The sequence below is a fragment of the Pleurodeles waltl genome, chromosome 1_1 (genome assembly GCF_031143425.1).
Source record: "Pleurodeles waltl isolate 20211129_DDA chromosome 1_1, aPleWal1.hap1.20221129, whole genome shotgun sequence".
Classification (NCBI taxonomy): domain Eukaryota; kingdom Metazoa; phylum Chordata; class Amphibia; order Caudata; family Salamandridae; genus Pleurodeles; species Pleurodeles waltl.
In genome coordinates, this window is record NC_090436.1 from 395,089,966 (window position 1) to 395,106,394 (window position 16,429).

The 16,429-nt window shown below is 41.6% G+C and overlaps 1 protein-coding gene across 1 annotated transcript in view; it reads left to right on the forward strand.

The window, feature by feature from the left end:
* The window catches only part of TBCA (tubulin folding cofactor A), a 381,863-nt gene that overhangs the window by 301,514 nt on the left and 63,920 nt on the right, over positions 1-16,429 (forward strand). Inside the window, exon 3 of the mRNA XM_069223407.1 lies at positions 13,282-13,368. Coding sequence (XP_069079508.1) covers positions 13,282-13,368 — 87 coding nt within the window. The remainder of the gene's footprint in view (positions 1-13,281; positions 13,369-16,429) is intronic.

The following is a 16,429-nucleotide window of genomic DNA, read 5'->3' on the forward strand; positions in this document are numbered from 1 at the left end:
AGGGCAATACTCATGACAGTGAACCATTCAGTTCTGGAACTTCATATCTCATAGCCCTTTAAATGCTATTTGATTGGATACATCTTCTGACCTTGACATTGATCAAGCCACTGGATCAGCATGAGAAGAGATGGTTACCTTTCATGTGGTGCTTTAAAAAAAACGCTTAGGTGCCTAAATTCCACGATCCCTCAATCCATCAATGACTTAGCTCCCGCACTGTCGTCCTCCAGACCTCTGACTTCAGTGGAGTTGCTACTGTTTCAGTGGATCTGTAAGAGAACCCTGGTCCAAAAAACAACAATGTGACCAGCGGTGAGCTGCAAAATAGCAAGCTGCTATAGAACATCGTTTTGGTCCCTGTCTTCCTTTCACTTAATTCGTCACTCGAGAGTTTGGTGGTCCAAGACTTCTCCACAAAATTGCGAAACCTGGGAGCAGTCCTCCACACGTTTCCCCCCCACCCCCCAAATTGACAAAGATTCATAAAAACTAGAAGAATAGGTAAAGAAGTTGCTGTGATCCCTGTACCAAGCATGTCTATTGAGTCGTTATTGCCATCCCCTTAAGATGTGGCAGCTATGGTTGTCCTTAACTCACCAAATCATCTCTGTGACCATTTTGTTGAGGTGGTCTAGGACTGCCAGGACACTGCTTGCCTCATAATTAAAGCAGCATTCGACACTGCAGACTATGGTGCAAGGTTGATGAGCTCTTTGGTTGCCCTTCGAAGACTTGCCTTGTTGCGTTCCGTTGGTTTCTCTGACGAAGTTCAGACTGCCCATATAGACATGCCATTTGATGGTGCGCACCTGCTTGGGTGAAAAACAGACGCTACATTAGAGCACTTTAAAAAGTGTAGGGCTTCTGTCAGATCATTAGGGCTGCAGTCAGCACAAAAAGCTTGCTGTATTCCTAAGCCCAAAGGGATCTCTAGAGGCTCCTAATATAGGTAGTGCCTATTCCCCTCGGCTGTCCAACATCATCAGCACACTCGTCTAGTGTGTCTTACAACGCAGGGAGAAGCACGTGCTACCACTGGAGAAGATCACCCATAAAGGTGCCTGTGCAGTCAATTTCAGGACAGGTATCCTCTTTTCTACAGACCTGGAGGCAAATCACTTCAGACCAATGTGTCTTAAAGGTTATGGGAAAGGGTTATACCCTACCCTTTTAACAGCAATCCCCCCTCCCCTGCCATGTTCCACCCAGCAATCCTTGTAGTCCGAGGAACAGCTAAAGATTTTGCATCATGAGGTGGCAGACTTGCTGCAGAAGGGAGTAATGGAGCTGGCACCAGAGTATGAAAAAGGACAGGGGTGCTATTCCCTGTCAATCCTGATTCCCAACAAGAATAATGGTCTTTGTCTAACCCTAGACACATCAGCCTCTTTAAATTTTACCTTTGCAAGAAAAAGTTAAGGATGCTGTCCCTGGTTTTCCTTAACCATCCGCAGAAGACTGAGTATTGTCCTTCAACTTGCAGGATGTGTACTTCCACGTATGGACTTACGTAGTCGCACAAGAGGTACTTGTGTTTTATGGTGGGGCCCACACAATACCAATTCACTTCAGTGAGTTTCCTAGAGCTTCACATTTGTGTAGTGTAAAGTGAATCAAGTTGGAAAGCACAGGCCTGGCTGATAGTGCACAAACTGTGATATGATTCACTCGTCTTCTGAATGCAGTCTAAAAAGTGCCCATCCTGCAGTCTTAATACGTCCTTCACAACAGATGAAGTAGATGCTCCAGCTTTTACAGCAGTGAGACTACTGATAATGACCAACTCCAAGTTAAGGAAAAACGTCAGTCTTCCATTTGTAGCATGATCTTAGATAACACATTCATTGTACGTTGCTAAGTGGATGAGTTGGATAGCTAACTTCTTATACCATATGGCAACTCATCCTGTACTTATTATAATCAGTTATATGTGCACTTCTGCCATCTGAACCCAAACCATGAGTAGAGAAGTGCTCTCATCAGGATTTGTAGTGAGCACATGTACTTGCTGACTATCTGAGAATTTGTAACACACTTCTGTAAAATTTTTAGAGCTTCTTACAAACAGGCTCCAGAGGGAGTACTTTGTGATTTTTGGATAGCTCCACAAGCCACAGTGCTAATGTTTTACAGCTCGCTGAACTGCAATTCCTAATGTGGATGGGCAACCTGCAGGATTTATATTGGAGTCCTTTCCAATATATGCTCTTGGGTTATATGCATAACCAGTGCAGTTCTCACACTTGTACAGCTGGATGCTCTAACAAGCTATTTTGCTTGGTATGTTCTGCCTGCCAAGCAGCAACCCTTTGTATATGAGCCAAAGACTTGTTGACTGCTGCATTCTTCTCTAAAGTATAAATCTCTGAAAACTTGGCAGCAAAATGTTCTATATTATGCTGAGTTTTGAAAAAAACATCATGGTCTGGATGGTGCCATGGCAGTGCTGCAGTTTTATTGAAATGTAGCATACGATGCAGAATCGAAAAAAGCGATCTCTGGTCATGACCGGTGAGAACCTCGGCGTTGCCCAAGCCATACGAGAAGACCAGTAAAACTAAACTTTTGGTTTGCACAGTATTCCCATGAGCAGTGTAAGGCCCAAAAATTGTCTCAACTCAGAGTGAAGTCGGAATCCACAAATGTGCCTAAGAATTAGGTGACGGAAGGCCTCTGTGTTCCCTTAGAAAATGTTTGAGACGTCCATTTGTTTGTTGCACAGTCATCCACAAAAAGATGGAAGTAATTAATGAGAAAAAAACTTACATTACTGACTTTACATACAGCATCTGCTGATGAAATCTTCTAAGGGGCTGTCAAGTGCACACCTTCCTGTGCTCTCCAAGTTGCGCCAGACTGCCACCATCTCTCAGCTTCATAGATTATGCGTGTGAAGTAACATAACGACTGCCTTGCTGTGTTGCGTTGCCATATTCTTCAGAACTACTTTATGTGGCGTCATTTTTGGTTGAAACACCACAAAGTGAAAAATCATTTCCATGTTTTGAGCCATAACATTCTCCCAAATATGTTGTCTCAGTATCAGAACCGAAGGACTAGCATCTGAACTCTGCTTCATAATTTGTATTAAGGCCTGTGCAACAGTCATCCAAGGAGATTCCATCAGTACAATGCTGTGTGCTGGAATAATGCAGAGGTACTTGTAGAAAACTTTAACACACTTACCATGCTATATGTGTGATATGAGCTGAAAGTGAGAATGTAGTGCAATGATGTGAAGGTGAGTGTGTGGTACAAAAGTAATAGACACAGCAGGTTGGAAAGCCATTCCATACTAGTGCGGGTAGACCTCACAGTGTATCTCATAGTGCAAATCACAAGGCTTCTGTGTTCATGCGCTGCCATACCATTAAGCTCACCTGCTACATATAATGACGGGCTAAACATCAGCAGCATTCACCAGTAAGTCACATCTCTTGTTGTTGAGCTGGTTTGTGGTTGAAGACAGACATTAGATACAACAAACTCTTTGTCCCTAATGGACCGGCTAATATATTATCTTTGATTGAACTTCTTTCTGAGATTAAGTTTATTAGGCATCTTTTGGATTTCCCCTCAAATGACTTAGTTGGTCTTTTTTCCATAAATGTTATGTTGATTCAAAACAGTCATCTCAAGCATGCAGGGTTTCTTGCATACATTTTACGCTGGTCTTAGTAAGTTTAGAAACTCCGCTATCATAATCCTATCTCATAAAAACTACAATCAATTACCTCTTTAACTCAATCTTTCTGCCCCTCACGTTTCATTGAGGTCTCCTCTATAGTTTCCTGTCCGTTAATACGCATGACTTGACTCTAGGGTATGGTGGATAGGAAAGCGGAAGTCCCTTTGAAACCTAGGGGACAGTCCTGGCTCCTTTCCTTTTTCATTCTTCACCAAAGGGGTTACCCCTAACAGATTTAGAAGTAACTGAGTGAACATCCTCTCCTTTGTGTATTTTGTTTTAGGTTCTCCTGAGAGGAGGCTTCTAACCCTAGTCTACCTTCCTGCTGACACCTTCAAGCCACAGTCTCTGTCCTTTTGTCTGGGGGAAATGCAGAAAAAGTCATAAACTGCCTGAAATCAGTCCCTGAGCTGGACCTGTGGAATACACAAACTATGTTTGTAAATTTGGGTTAAGTATGAGGCAGGAACCACCAGTCTGTATGCCAGTATTTCCCATGGACAAAAGCCAGGATTCACACACCAGAGGAGACCGAGAAGAACCTTTGACAAGTTCGTTGACTGCCAAGTCCCCTTTGCCAGATTTGGGAACAGGAACCTGGAAGTTCTGCATCCTGCCAGGAAAGCTGCTGTGAACTACATTGAAAGGAGGGTCCCACTGACTGCTGTAGGAGGTTATAGGAGGAAAGAAAAGATTGCCAAGAAGAGGAAGGACACAAGCGGCTCTGCACAAGCAAGTGGCCTGTTGTAGCCCAGGGAAGGATATGCACCGCCTGACTGTTGTGAGACCCTGTTACCATAGTCATTCCTGCAAGTGCCCCTGAGCAAAGCAACTAGCTCCCACTTGTGTTGGCTTGGTACTAAAAAAGAATTGTAGCCTTAAACAGAGCTTTTCATCATTTTCATCTCCTGGAGTTGGCTGTTCATATGTTTGGGTGTCAGGTTTGCGGCCCAGGAAAGCTCAGCAGAGTAGACCTCCCTTTTCCCACCCAACACCATTGAGTGCAATTCAGGCTTGCATGCGGCAATGCTGCTGTTCCCCTATCAAAAATGAGGTATGCCTGGGAACCTTCTCACAACCAGGCATCGTTGCAGAAGATGGCAGACCCAGGGCCGAATTGGATACAGTAGCTTTTTGCAGAGGGAGTACCGTAGTGCAGAGGGAGTACAGTAGCATCCTCTGTGTCAGCTGCTGAACACCACAAACGAGAGTGGCTGAACTCTTAAAGGTGCAGTGTATAACAAAGATTGTGGGAGTGATAACATCAGTAATGCACACTGGGGAAGACTGAAGAGTAACTTTGGAATAAGCTCTTGTGGTAGCAGTAAACCGCTTATTCGCATCTCATTATGCACCTGAGTCGATCCTTATAGGAAATTAGTTTTCCGGATCCTGGATTCAGAAGAGTCACAGATCAATAAGAGATTTCTGGAGCAAGTGTACATACAGGTGAAAACACATTAATAAAACCCTGTAAGAATTCCTTAATAAAAATGGCTTGTAAACAAATAATGGCTGTGAAAGTCTTCGAGCAGAACTTGTTTAGTGCGCTTTACAAATTCCTTGATTGAGTGATTGAATGAGAGAGAACTTTACTATGTCATTGTCTTAAAGTGCACCTTCCCTTTGTGATTACAGCTCTGATCTGTCCCAAATATTCTGATGCTTTTTGTCAAGCACTGAAGACCCTAGAAGCCCCGCCGTTCAGATGAAGCAACATTGTCTGTTTTCTAATCTAAACTCCATTCCTGGTTGCAAGTAGAACTGGCGCCTAAACGTTGATGGAAAGCTGATAAGGGATCAGAAGCAGATCATTTGCAGCCAATCTACAAACCAATTTCAGTGGTACTTGAATGATCTCACAGGTTTTCATCTTCTGATCTCAGGTAGCAGCCCCATACTTTTCAATGTGTATGTCTCATCCATCTCAGAATTTGTCAGGAAATGGGGATTTGAGATCTGCTCAACTGGTCTCGGTAGGGGAAAACATGAGGAAACCAGGGAAAATCTTACTAGTTGTCTTATGGAGGTGTCAAGTTAGATGAGAGCTTACTGCTTGAAATTAAATGCCGGAACAACAGAGAAACTGCTCTTTGGTGGTGCACAACATATTTGGGACTCCTCTTAATGGCCAACTGCTTTGGGCCAGGCTCCCGAGCCGAAGAAAGTGGCAAAACACGTAGGGGATTTATTCAACAACTCCTTATCCATGCAGGAGCAAGTTAACGAAACCTGTGGCAAATGCTTTGGCTTATTTAAACTCCTGAGAAAACTCTTCTACTGGATTCTTGTGGACTGGGGTGCCATGGAACCGTAGTCCGGGCCCTATTCACAAGTAGACTGGACTGCGAGAATGCGCTTTTTGTGGGCATGGCGACTATCTGTTCTCACGCCTTCAGGTAGTTCAAAATATAGCAGCCAGAATCATCTGCAACAAGGCTAGATTCAGTTCCGCCTGTTTAAAAACCCTCCACTGGCTACCTATGCACAAAACAGCAAAATGTAAACTTAATTGACACACCCAGAGCATTTTACAAAGCGGGCCCAGCAGTTCCACACTCCTAAGTAGAATTTTACAAACAACTCGGCACTTGAGATCACAGAACTTGGCACTAGCCAAGGCGAAGCGCATCAACAAAGTAAGGGCAGGAGACTGCTCCTTTTCTCATCCAGCAGCAGCCCAATGGAATCTATTACCTCTCCACACACGCCTCATTGTCAACTAAATGAATTTCAGGAAAAAAGTAAAAACCTGTCTTCTCCCAGATTAATCTTTAACTGAATTAATCCAAACGTGTAAAACCCTGGTCACAGACATTAGAGTTCTCAGCAATATTGGCACCATGATATCCCCTCGAGTGTTTGCGCTCCACAAATATGTAAATAAATAAAGTAAATATGTGGGAAGAGTGGTTAACACAGATCTTCCCTTGTGGTAAAACATCTGTTGTGGGACTGTCCCACAGGTGGAAAATGTTATACAGTTGTGGTGAGTGTGTCACTCTCCGGTGACAAGCCTGGAAGTTGTCAATGAAGGCATCAATACATTTATTTTTTTTTTATTATTTTTTTTTACTCCGGTCAGATATTTCATTGACATAATTGAGTTTCAGTGCTCATTTCCACCGTGCATGAGGGTCCTTACCTATTTTTTGATCAATGTAAAAATCGAGGTTGTGCTGGCTGTGACTAAACATTCCACTTGTTCCTAGAACAAGTGTTAGGAAAAAGTATAGGACAAGTTTTTTGTGACCTGTGGACCAAAGAAGTTATGAATTTCTTGGAATCCACATAGTGACACTTTGTTGTCGGATTATTGAGAAATGCTTCTGTCCTGTGTCAGCCAATGTGATGTTGAGGAGCAGTGGCTGCCAAGGTAGTTAAATCACAATACCAAAATGAATCTATAGGACTCTGCACCAGTGTAGAAACTATATCAATCACCATTACATCAAGTAAGGTAAGGAATTAATTTAAAATAAGAGAATGCTTAAATGAATTGCAGCACAAAAAGGCTAAGGGTAACGTATTTAAAATGAAATACAAAAAGGAGGGGGACCTGAGAAGATGTATCTTCTAACAAGATAAATTATTTCCACTTACAAAATAAAATGTATAGGAACATTTACTTAGAGTCACAATCATGTACAAACTACACAGAGAGACTGGGAGATGCCATTGCAGGCTGGGTCACCTCTGGCTTTGATTTCTGTTGAAGTCAGCTGTTTGTGAGTGTTCGTCATGCAGGGAACACGCTGGGATTATCCTTCTGGACAGTCTCTCCTCCTGCGGGACCAGGCACTCTCCTTCCCTCTATTAGCAAACAGGCAGGCTTCTCGGCTATAGGTAGACCTTCAACTCCCTCCAACAGAAAGTGCAGCCTACATGTGCTTCCCCCTCACCTCTGGAAAAGCTGACCACCTGGCATACACCAGCCCTGGTCACACATCAGAGTTGAGTACTCTGCAGAACACTTCCTTACTTGGCCAAGTAGAACCTAGAATTCAGTCATAGTAGAGCGGATGGAATCCCACTTTTTTTAAACATGTTTTTCAAAGATGGGATGTGGGTGTCCTGTCTAAGACTTCAGAACTGGTTTAGGTCAGTTCTGTTTCAGATGTTATTTTCTGGCTGTTTCTCAGACACAGCCTTTATGCAGGATGATGTCTCTCATAGCAGGTGGCTGTGGGGCTGGCTCCAAGCAGAAGTATCCTCAAATCAAGTGCAATATTTTTGCACCAGTCTGTCATTAGACTTTCTGAAGTAACAGTGAGAGACAGGCAAAAGGAATGGCCCTGCCTATATACTTACTCACCTTAAAAAAAACTGAATCAAGGGAGTAGGCAGAAAAATAAAGCACCTCCCACTTTGACATATATGGCTGTCAATGGGCGAGAGAGAAGTGTGTGATCCCAACACTTTCAAGGAAGGTCCCCAGGAATTGTTTCCCTAGGGGAAGTTTCTTTCCTTTCTTCTATCTTTCCTTCTCTCTTCTCCTTTTCATTTGACTTCTGTTTTTTTTTTCTTTCGCTCATTTCAACATTCTTTCTATCCAGCTTTTTTATTTTCATCTTTTTCTTTTTTCTGTTCTTCCCTCTCTTCCTTTGTGTTTTACCTCCATTTTCCTCTCACCTACATTTCATTGCGATTTTCATCTATCATGTTTCTCTCTGTAATCTGTTTCTCTTTTCTGTCTGGTACTTTTGTCACACATTGGCCTCACCTCACAACTGTCTTATGCTGTCTACATTCTGTTATTTATTAGTTTCTGTTTCCGCCTTGCAACGTTCGACTCACAGTTTAAAAGAGAGAAAAAAAAATGGTATCTGTCCAGTTACACCCCCACGCAAGCTGGGATAGTGGGTGCTTCACTACACCCTTGACTGCATTTTCACTTCTAACATACACCAAATGGCACTGCTCAGGAAGAACTAATCTGCAGCCTTTTGCTAACAAGGTCTTTACTGAATTTGTAAGGGAAGCCCAATCTTCATCCTCTCTCATTTCAGTGTCTCGGTCTCTACCCTTCTGCCATGCTAAATTTAACATGGCAGAAGATGGAAGATTAGGACAGATATGTCAAAAGTGTTAGTATATTACCTATACTGGGACCCCGCTCACATACAGTTCCATTACAGTGTCTCAATTCAGATATTCAGTCACACTGCCAAGCCAATAATGGACCCAGAAGAGCAAACACAGCTCAGCCAGTGCATCTCAAGTCTAACATCAAACGCCTCTGTTGATGGGAACCACCACAGATCCTCAGGAATCCATCAATTTTAACATTCAGTGCAATTTCTTCTCAGTACTGAGGCTCAGACACACGCCCTTCAGGACTCCTTTTGTAGTTCAGAGGCAATGCCACTCCCCACTTGCAGCTTCTCCAGGGCACCTCAAGGCTAACACTCGGGAACACTGGCACGCCAATACTAGGTTCCACACACAGCTCCATTAACATAACTCACTTCTGACATTGTGTACCAGTTACTATTCTAGTACTGCAGCCCACATACATCTGTCAGTGTACCTCAACCCTAACCTGCAGCGCCCCATTATTCCAATACCAGGAATTACACAGTGCTCCATTTCTCATTCCTCACCCGCTGCCTTTCTGTTATTCCAGCACTAGGCGGGGACACAGCTCTGTCTATACCCCCAATCCTGATCTGAAGCATCCCAATATTGCTGTATTGGGGTTCACATACAACTCTGCTAATGCATATCTTGCTGTTCTGCAGTGCTCCTTGCTGTTCCACACTCTGACTTCTGTTTGAGGACGTGGGGGAGTCAATTAAATCTATTCTTATCTGCCATCTTCATTTGGGAGGGTCTGTTTCACCTATCTCACTCTGTTCTTTCCTTTACTTTGTTTACTCTCAATGCTTTCTCCCCCCACTTTTCTGTTTCCAGCTCTTAAAATCTACACATTATGTTTTAAGATAGAGGAAGACGGTAAATGGAAGTGCCTTAATTAAATGCTGGGTCACTGGAATTATATGACAGGAAAAGGTGAAATTAGGAGACAGGGTTGACCAATTTATGTGGCAAGAAAAATCCAGTTATGAATTAACAATGCCACTAGCTCTAAATCAAGAACATGCGAAACATGTTGCATTGCAAATGATTGTTGTTTTCGGACCTCTTTTATGGTCTGCTGGGCCCGTTTTTAGTGCTGATTTCCTTAATATTAAAACAAACATTGCCTGCAGCAAGATTATATCAATGCAGGTTTATACAGCATGTCTTTACAAAAAATCTGTTATTGTTTAATTGTATAAGTCAGTCGCAGCTTCATTTGTGTATACATGTGTGCCACTAGACTAGGCATGTGTTCAACTGCAAAGCATGTTGAAATATGTTCTTTTGAGATTTTCAACATTGTTTTGTTGTTTTGAGATGTATACATTTCTATAAAGGGATGCAGATAGTGCTTTGAATATACATATTTAGAGCACTAAAGGGCAAAGCATTATTACAAAAGGTACGTTTTCAAAGTAAGTAGAAACAAACTATTTCACTGCCATTTACTGCTTTTCAGCAGTTCAACACCAAATTTAGGTCTTAATCATGAACGCTAGATACACTTTAGTTTCTGACTAGTGCTTTTTTTTTTTCACCTACAGTGCGCATGCTCTGCCTGCGAAAGCTGTTGTAATAAAAAAAAAAAAAAACTGAAAATGGGCTTAGAGCCCACCCATGACTTATCAATACTTACCATTGGTTGGCTTCCACTTCACTCTGTTTTCCTTGCTTCTTATTGGTCACCCTTCCGATTTTCTTGGCAGCTGTTTACCTCCTCTGGCAGTCTTAAGGCTTCTCTGCTCATGCCCTGCAGCGTGGACTCAGCACTTTGAGTGCATGGCACTGTATGGTCTCCTCCCACCCTCGCCATCTGTCTTCCCCTCACCACTGCTGACCGTTTACATGCAACAGTTCGGGAAAAATAAAAATATTCATTTCACAAGGACGAAACCTGATGGCGCTGCCAATGCTTGTTTTAAGTGTGCTCATAGTATTATTTTTTTGATCTATAGGCTCAAAGTTTATCTAGTTCTTGTAATGGTTATTAGTAACTATTCAGTAAATGTTTTCTGATTCTGGCTCATATCACTGAGTTTTGTCAGCGCTTATGCATCTAATTTTTCTTCCTCTGTGTATTAATTTCAGCTTTTGTTATGTATTTGAAATGTAGTGGTATTAAAAGCTATTAAAAGGTATTCTCATGTAAACTCATTGCTGCGTCATACAGTATTAATGAATTTCTCTTGCTTGCATTATATGATTTGCCCATTGCTGAGGCCCCATTCATGTGTTGTACCTTTTCATATGATTTTTATCTAATGATATCACTCTACACCGGGCTTCACTTTATCTTCAGGCATTCAGTTTGTACTTTTGCATCTGGCATTCCTGGTTCTGAAATTCCTTTTATCATTTTTTTGTTCTTTAGTTTTCATGTTCCTGGCGTACAGCATCAACCGTTTGAAGTACAAGCTGTTCCCTGTGTTCACTGTTTATTTGATCCAAACGGCCTTTTCGTTTGGTACAGTGCTATTGCTGTGGATTGTGGGTATTTTAAAAATACGGTAAACAAGAACAATAAGAACTATGTCTGAAGCCAGACTCTTCGAGGCTTCAGCAATGTTTGCTTTGTGTGGATGAAGGCTAAATATAGACTTGTCCTATGCATATGGGTGCTCCTTTAGTGCCGTCATTAGCTGTAACTGACGTGCCTCTCACGCTTTTCTTTGCATTGAATTTGATTTTCCAGCTGACTTTGTCAGATATTTTGGTATTTTCATGTTTTTCTGCACTTTTGCAAGCTTTCAGTTGAGATTCAAATTATTCACAGTTGAAATCTATGGACCTTGTAAGTTCATTTTGGTCTCCATATCTTGCCACGGTTTGCTGGTCCAGCTCTTGTATTGATACTTTAGAGACCCTAATTTGAAAAATACACGGACCAGGGTCTTTCAGTCTTTCTCCAGAGTGAGGCCTTCTCACTTCTTTATCCAAAGACTTGAGCAGCCTGTTGCCCGTAATAACGGCCACTATCTCCACTGGAACCTATTCAGAGGACCTGGGGTTATACATGTCCTCCAGGTCAAGCATGTTCAACTTGTTGTCCCTGGCTTGGGGTTTGGAATCTGGAATGCTCAATCTGGGTCACTAGGCAGCCACATTTGGGGGTAAAGTGCATCTAGAGCTAGTTCTTAACTGAGCCACCACATTGGTCCCTCCTTCTCCGCTAAGTGATTAATAATGGGAGACACGGGATATTAGAGCACTCAGTCTCCCTAAGAGAAGGATATGAGGCGTGATTTGTAAAACAAAAAACAAACAAAAAACTGAGTTAATCGAATGCATTTGGATGTTCCAGGTGGTGAGTTAAATAAAAGAAGAAAAGGGTATTTCTTATTCTCTTCTTGTGTACGTTCCTTAACGGAATTGCTGACTGCATTAATTTTTGAAATCAGCAGTTTGGTGAATTCATCCCGTTTGGGACTAGGGTTTAATCAGTGTCAATAAGATCAAACTACAGTAAGAAACATCCCCGAGCTTGAACTCCGCTCGAATGTTTTGTTGTCTTCTGGGCATACTTTCACCAAGCAGTGTCCGGTTGGATATTGGCTTCTAGGCTGATGCAGGATTTGGCTGCTCGGTGCTATAAAACTGTATCTACGAGCTACCTGTAGAGTTACACATTTAGAGTTCTTAAATGTGTGTGTCGGGGAGGGGAGCTGTGTAATCCCTGCCCAGGGACTTATGCCTAGCTGATGCTTTTCTGCTTTGTCGTACAAAATGTACATTCTAGGTGTTCATTGTCTTTGTTGCGCTTTCTGTATTTTCTTTTTTTTCCTGGTTTGATCACATTTATTTTGTGGGTAGTGGTAATTTGTCATTGTATATTTCACAGTTTGTACTTTAAAATTTCTGCCCTTCTAGGCGCAGTTTATTGACATTTGTCAGCTCAAATTAAATTAGCATTTCCTTTAATCTGTTTCTCACCCCCTCCCCTCTCTGGTATGGAAGTTGGTGTGAATACATATAATAAAAAAAACAACACGACCCATGGATGATGACTGGAATGGGCACTCTGTGCAGAGTAGGATACGGCCATGCCTTCCCCCATGTACCCTATCAACTTGAAAGCACTATCATTAGTGATCGGAAAAACATTGTTACCTGAACGGGAAGATGAAAATAATGAAATGTGATTCTTACAATATCTACTATTTTGTTCTGGCAATGGGGAAAACTCCAAAGCATGTTAGCTGCTGTTCACTTTTACCATGCATACACATGAAGTCTTGTGCGTTACAAGTACTTCCTCTTATCATTTCCCCCCGGTGCCTAACAAGTGTGGGTGTGCAAGAAAACCCTTTGTGGTACATCAGTGTTATAGTGCCATTATACTGCGTCACATTATGTAAGAAGTAAGGGGATATTTGTGGAAAGAATTTGTAAGGGTGCTATCTGTACATGATCCATGAGACGTTATTGGTCAAAGGATTGGGAGTTGTTGCAGAATGAAAGTTAATGCATTGGTACCAACTGCATATTTAATTGCATTTCATTTTTTTCAGATTGAAGTGTTGCAAGAATCCAGAATGATGATACCCGATTGCCAGCGCAGATTAGAAGCTGCCCATGGAGATCTCGCACAACTTTTAGTAAGTTTTGTCGTCATGTTCCCCTTGGCATTTCTAGGGCACGTCTGATCACTGCCCAAAAAACAAAGCAATAGCTTTTCATCAATGTCTTAAAGAGCAAATGAATAAGAACATTGGGTCTAGTTTTCTTTTGTGATAAAACTAAAGTGTACGGATGTCAACTGTAATCTCACGTTAACTGGAAAAATAACACAAATTTGATGTTTGCAAATTGTACTATAATGCTGTCATGGCGACCGAAGTTGTTTTACACGATAAAGAAAAAAGTTGCTGTGCACTAATGCATTTTGCCTGTGTTTTTATTGTAGGCTTGGGCGAAATTTAAATTACGGTAATTTGTGTAATTACACGCCATTGGCTTTAAAAATGTACCTAGAACGCATACGAAAACAGAATGTGAGCGGCTGATGTTCAGTGCTTTGGGTTTTGTTGCACCTCATGTCAAAAATTGACAAAATTGCAAATTTTGTGTTAAAATATAGCACGAAATGACAGATTTGCATTTTGTGTAATTTTGCTGAAATGTCATGCAAGTACAATTAACCAAATTACACAAATGTTGCACCCTGGTTGGTGGAGGTGAAACTTGGCCCTGAAACCTAACTCAGTTTGGCCCACAAATTCATGAAAACCACTTTCCTACCCCATTGGAGCACGAAGCAATACATCGTTGTGGCACTAATGTGCATTACCTGTGTTTCAGGGACCATTTAGACTGTTTGCTGCATTTTCCCCGAGGAGTACAACACAGCTTTTTGGATCACATTGCAATGTGAGGAAGAGAGTTGACGGAGGCTGCACTTGGTCATCAACTCGTCCTCTAATTGGCCCTTTAGGACTTAAAAAAAACAGTATCATATGTCAGTGTGTTGCCAATGGATGCGGGATGCTGCCTGGGTTTTTCGTCCTCTGGCATCAACAGAGCTCGTTAGGGCATCAAGAAGGCAGTTGCTCTCATTTTTCCTTACTCTGCATTACTTGATTATACACTTGCAGGGATCTGCATTGGAAAGGTGGTGATGGTTTTCTCTTTATTATGCACATCGGAGACCACAAATGCAGAATTAACTTGGAAGTCGGGCAGATGAGAGATTCTGATTAACTTCTTGCAGTAGGTACTTTTGTTGCTTACATTGATTCCAGATTGGGTAATTTTGGTGCACTCTCAAATGCAACTAAAGACGAATCTAAAATAGCAGCTCATATTGTCTCTTGACAGCCAATTGTTGACAAACTTGCCTTTCTCTTGGAAGTATTGCAAAAAATGGTGAATGATCTTGAGGGTAAGAGTCACACATGCGCAAGAATCTTTGATATCGATTTTAAGTACAAACCTCTTGGTCTTTTTACTTCTGCAATTCATCCCAAGCAACTCACTCAGGCTAAGAGACCTGCCCCCCCCCTCCAAAGTATGGGATTGATGGTAAGGCTGAACCGTATATGACAGAGCACAAGTTAATTGAGCAATTGCCCCTTGACATGGATGTTAGATCTCACACTTCCACCTTGCCTAGTAATCACTTTGTGGCGAAAGTTATTAGTGGATTTAATACGGTCCAAAACAGATCAACCTTTTAGTCAATCTTCCTAGAAAAAATCCTACAATTTTCCATTATCTTTGGTGTTAACTGGTTGAAAGACCCTTAACCAGTCACTTATATTTGTAATTTAATCTGACGCAGCCATAGATCCTGTTGCAGCTAGACCCAGAAACTACCAAGGCACCCGTTGTGCCTAAAAAATAAGTACTATATTGTTGGAACTATGGGTTTTTAATTAGAAATCTAATGTTCGAGAGTTCAGGTCAATCAGTGAGGAACCTATTGCTCATACAGAATGTCCTGCCCATCGACTATTTTATCAGGTGTCCCATTTGCTGTTGTCAGCTTCTCCTTGTAATGAGAATAGTTTGAAAGTGGGTTGCGAGGGGGCTGACTTTGTGTAATCCAGAATATGATTCTGGAGGTCTGCAAAATGTTTTGAAAAGGGGCAACATTCTCCTGTTATTCCAAGAGGTCTTTTCAGTAGCCAGTTTAAGTTGGAAACACATTGATTGAAAGTCCTTTCTGCCTAGGTCTTCTTGTGGCACCAGAGACATTGCTAAGATCTTTCTTACCTCTAAAGATGGGTCTGATTGTATTTGGGGGAACATAAATGTATATTTGCATCTTAGAGAATAAAGACTTCAGGGTCCCGAAATGTCATTATTGTGAGGTATTTACTGGGTATTTGTGTGACCACCATAAATGCACGTTTGTTTTTCCCACATAGGGAACTCTGTTGAACATGCCCACATCCCTTCCCCTACACCAGTCTTTTCACATCAAAACTTACCAATTCTTAGGAATGATTATTAAAGATTTATTTACTCCTCTTGAACGCAGAGCCAAGCTTGAAAGATTTGGATTGGTCTAAGTTAGCCGTTTTGATCAATTCTGCTGAAAACCAGCACTCCTAAATTCATTTAGCATCTTTCTGAAAGCCATCGCTTGTTTTATGAAAGAGTAAATTTAGCCTGAAACTTGGCTTGTTGGGGAAAGATGATTGTGGAGTCTTTGAAAATAGACATTTTGTACAGTTAGAGCATCACTTTTATCTTGGAATCTTATTCCACTTCTTTCATCCTTACACCTGACTGCTGAGATTATCTGGTCCCTGACATCAGTTATAAAGGCAAACGGTACCACAAGGGAGGCCTGATGCGTTATTTGCTCAATTATGTGTTTTGTCTAGCTACACTGGTTGCCATTCACAGTAATTCCATACAAACCGTCTAGTTGGAGTAATTCTTCTAATTGTTATGGTCCAACAGTTATACTTGTGGATTTTTTATTTACATCCATATTCAAAACTAAATACAGGATTATTTATGTTTTTTTCTTTTTTTTTGTCAAGCAACACATGATGGTTATGTATCATACGTATGGGGAATTTTAATTTATTTTTTAGCATTTAGGAATGCGGTCTTAGATTGCACATTCATTTTTGTCTCATCCTTGGTGCCAGTAATTTAAGAATTGTGCCCAAAGTTGACAGCGATCATGCAACAGAAAGCAAGACA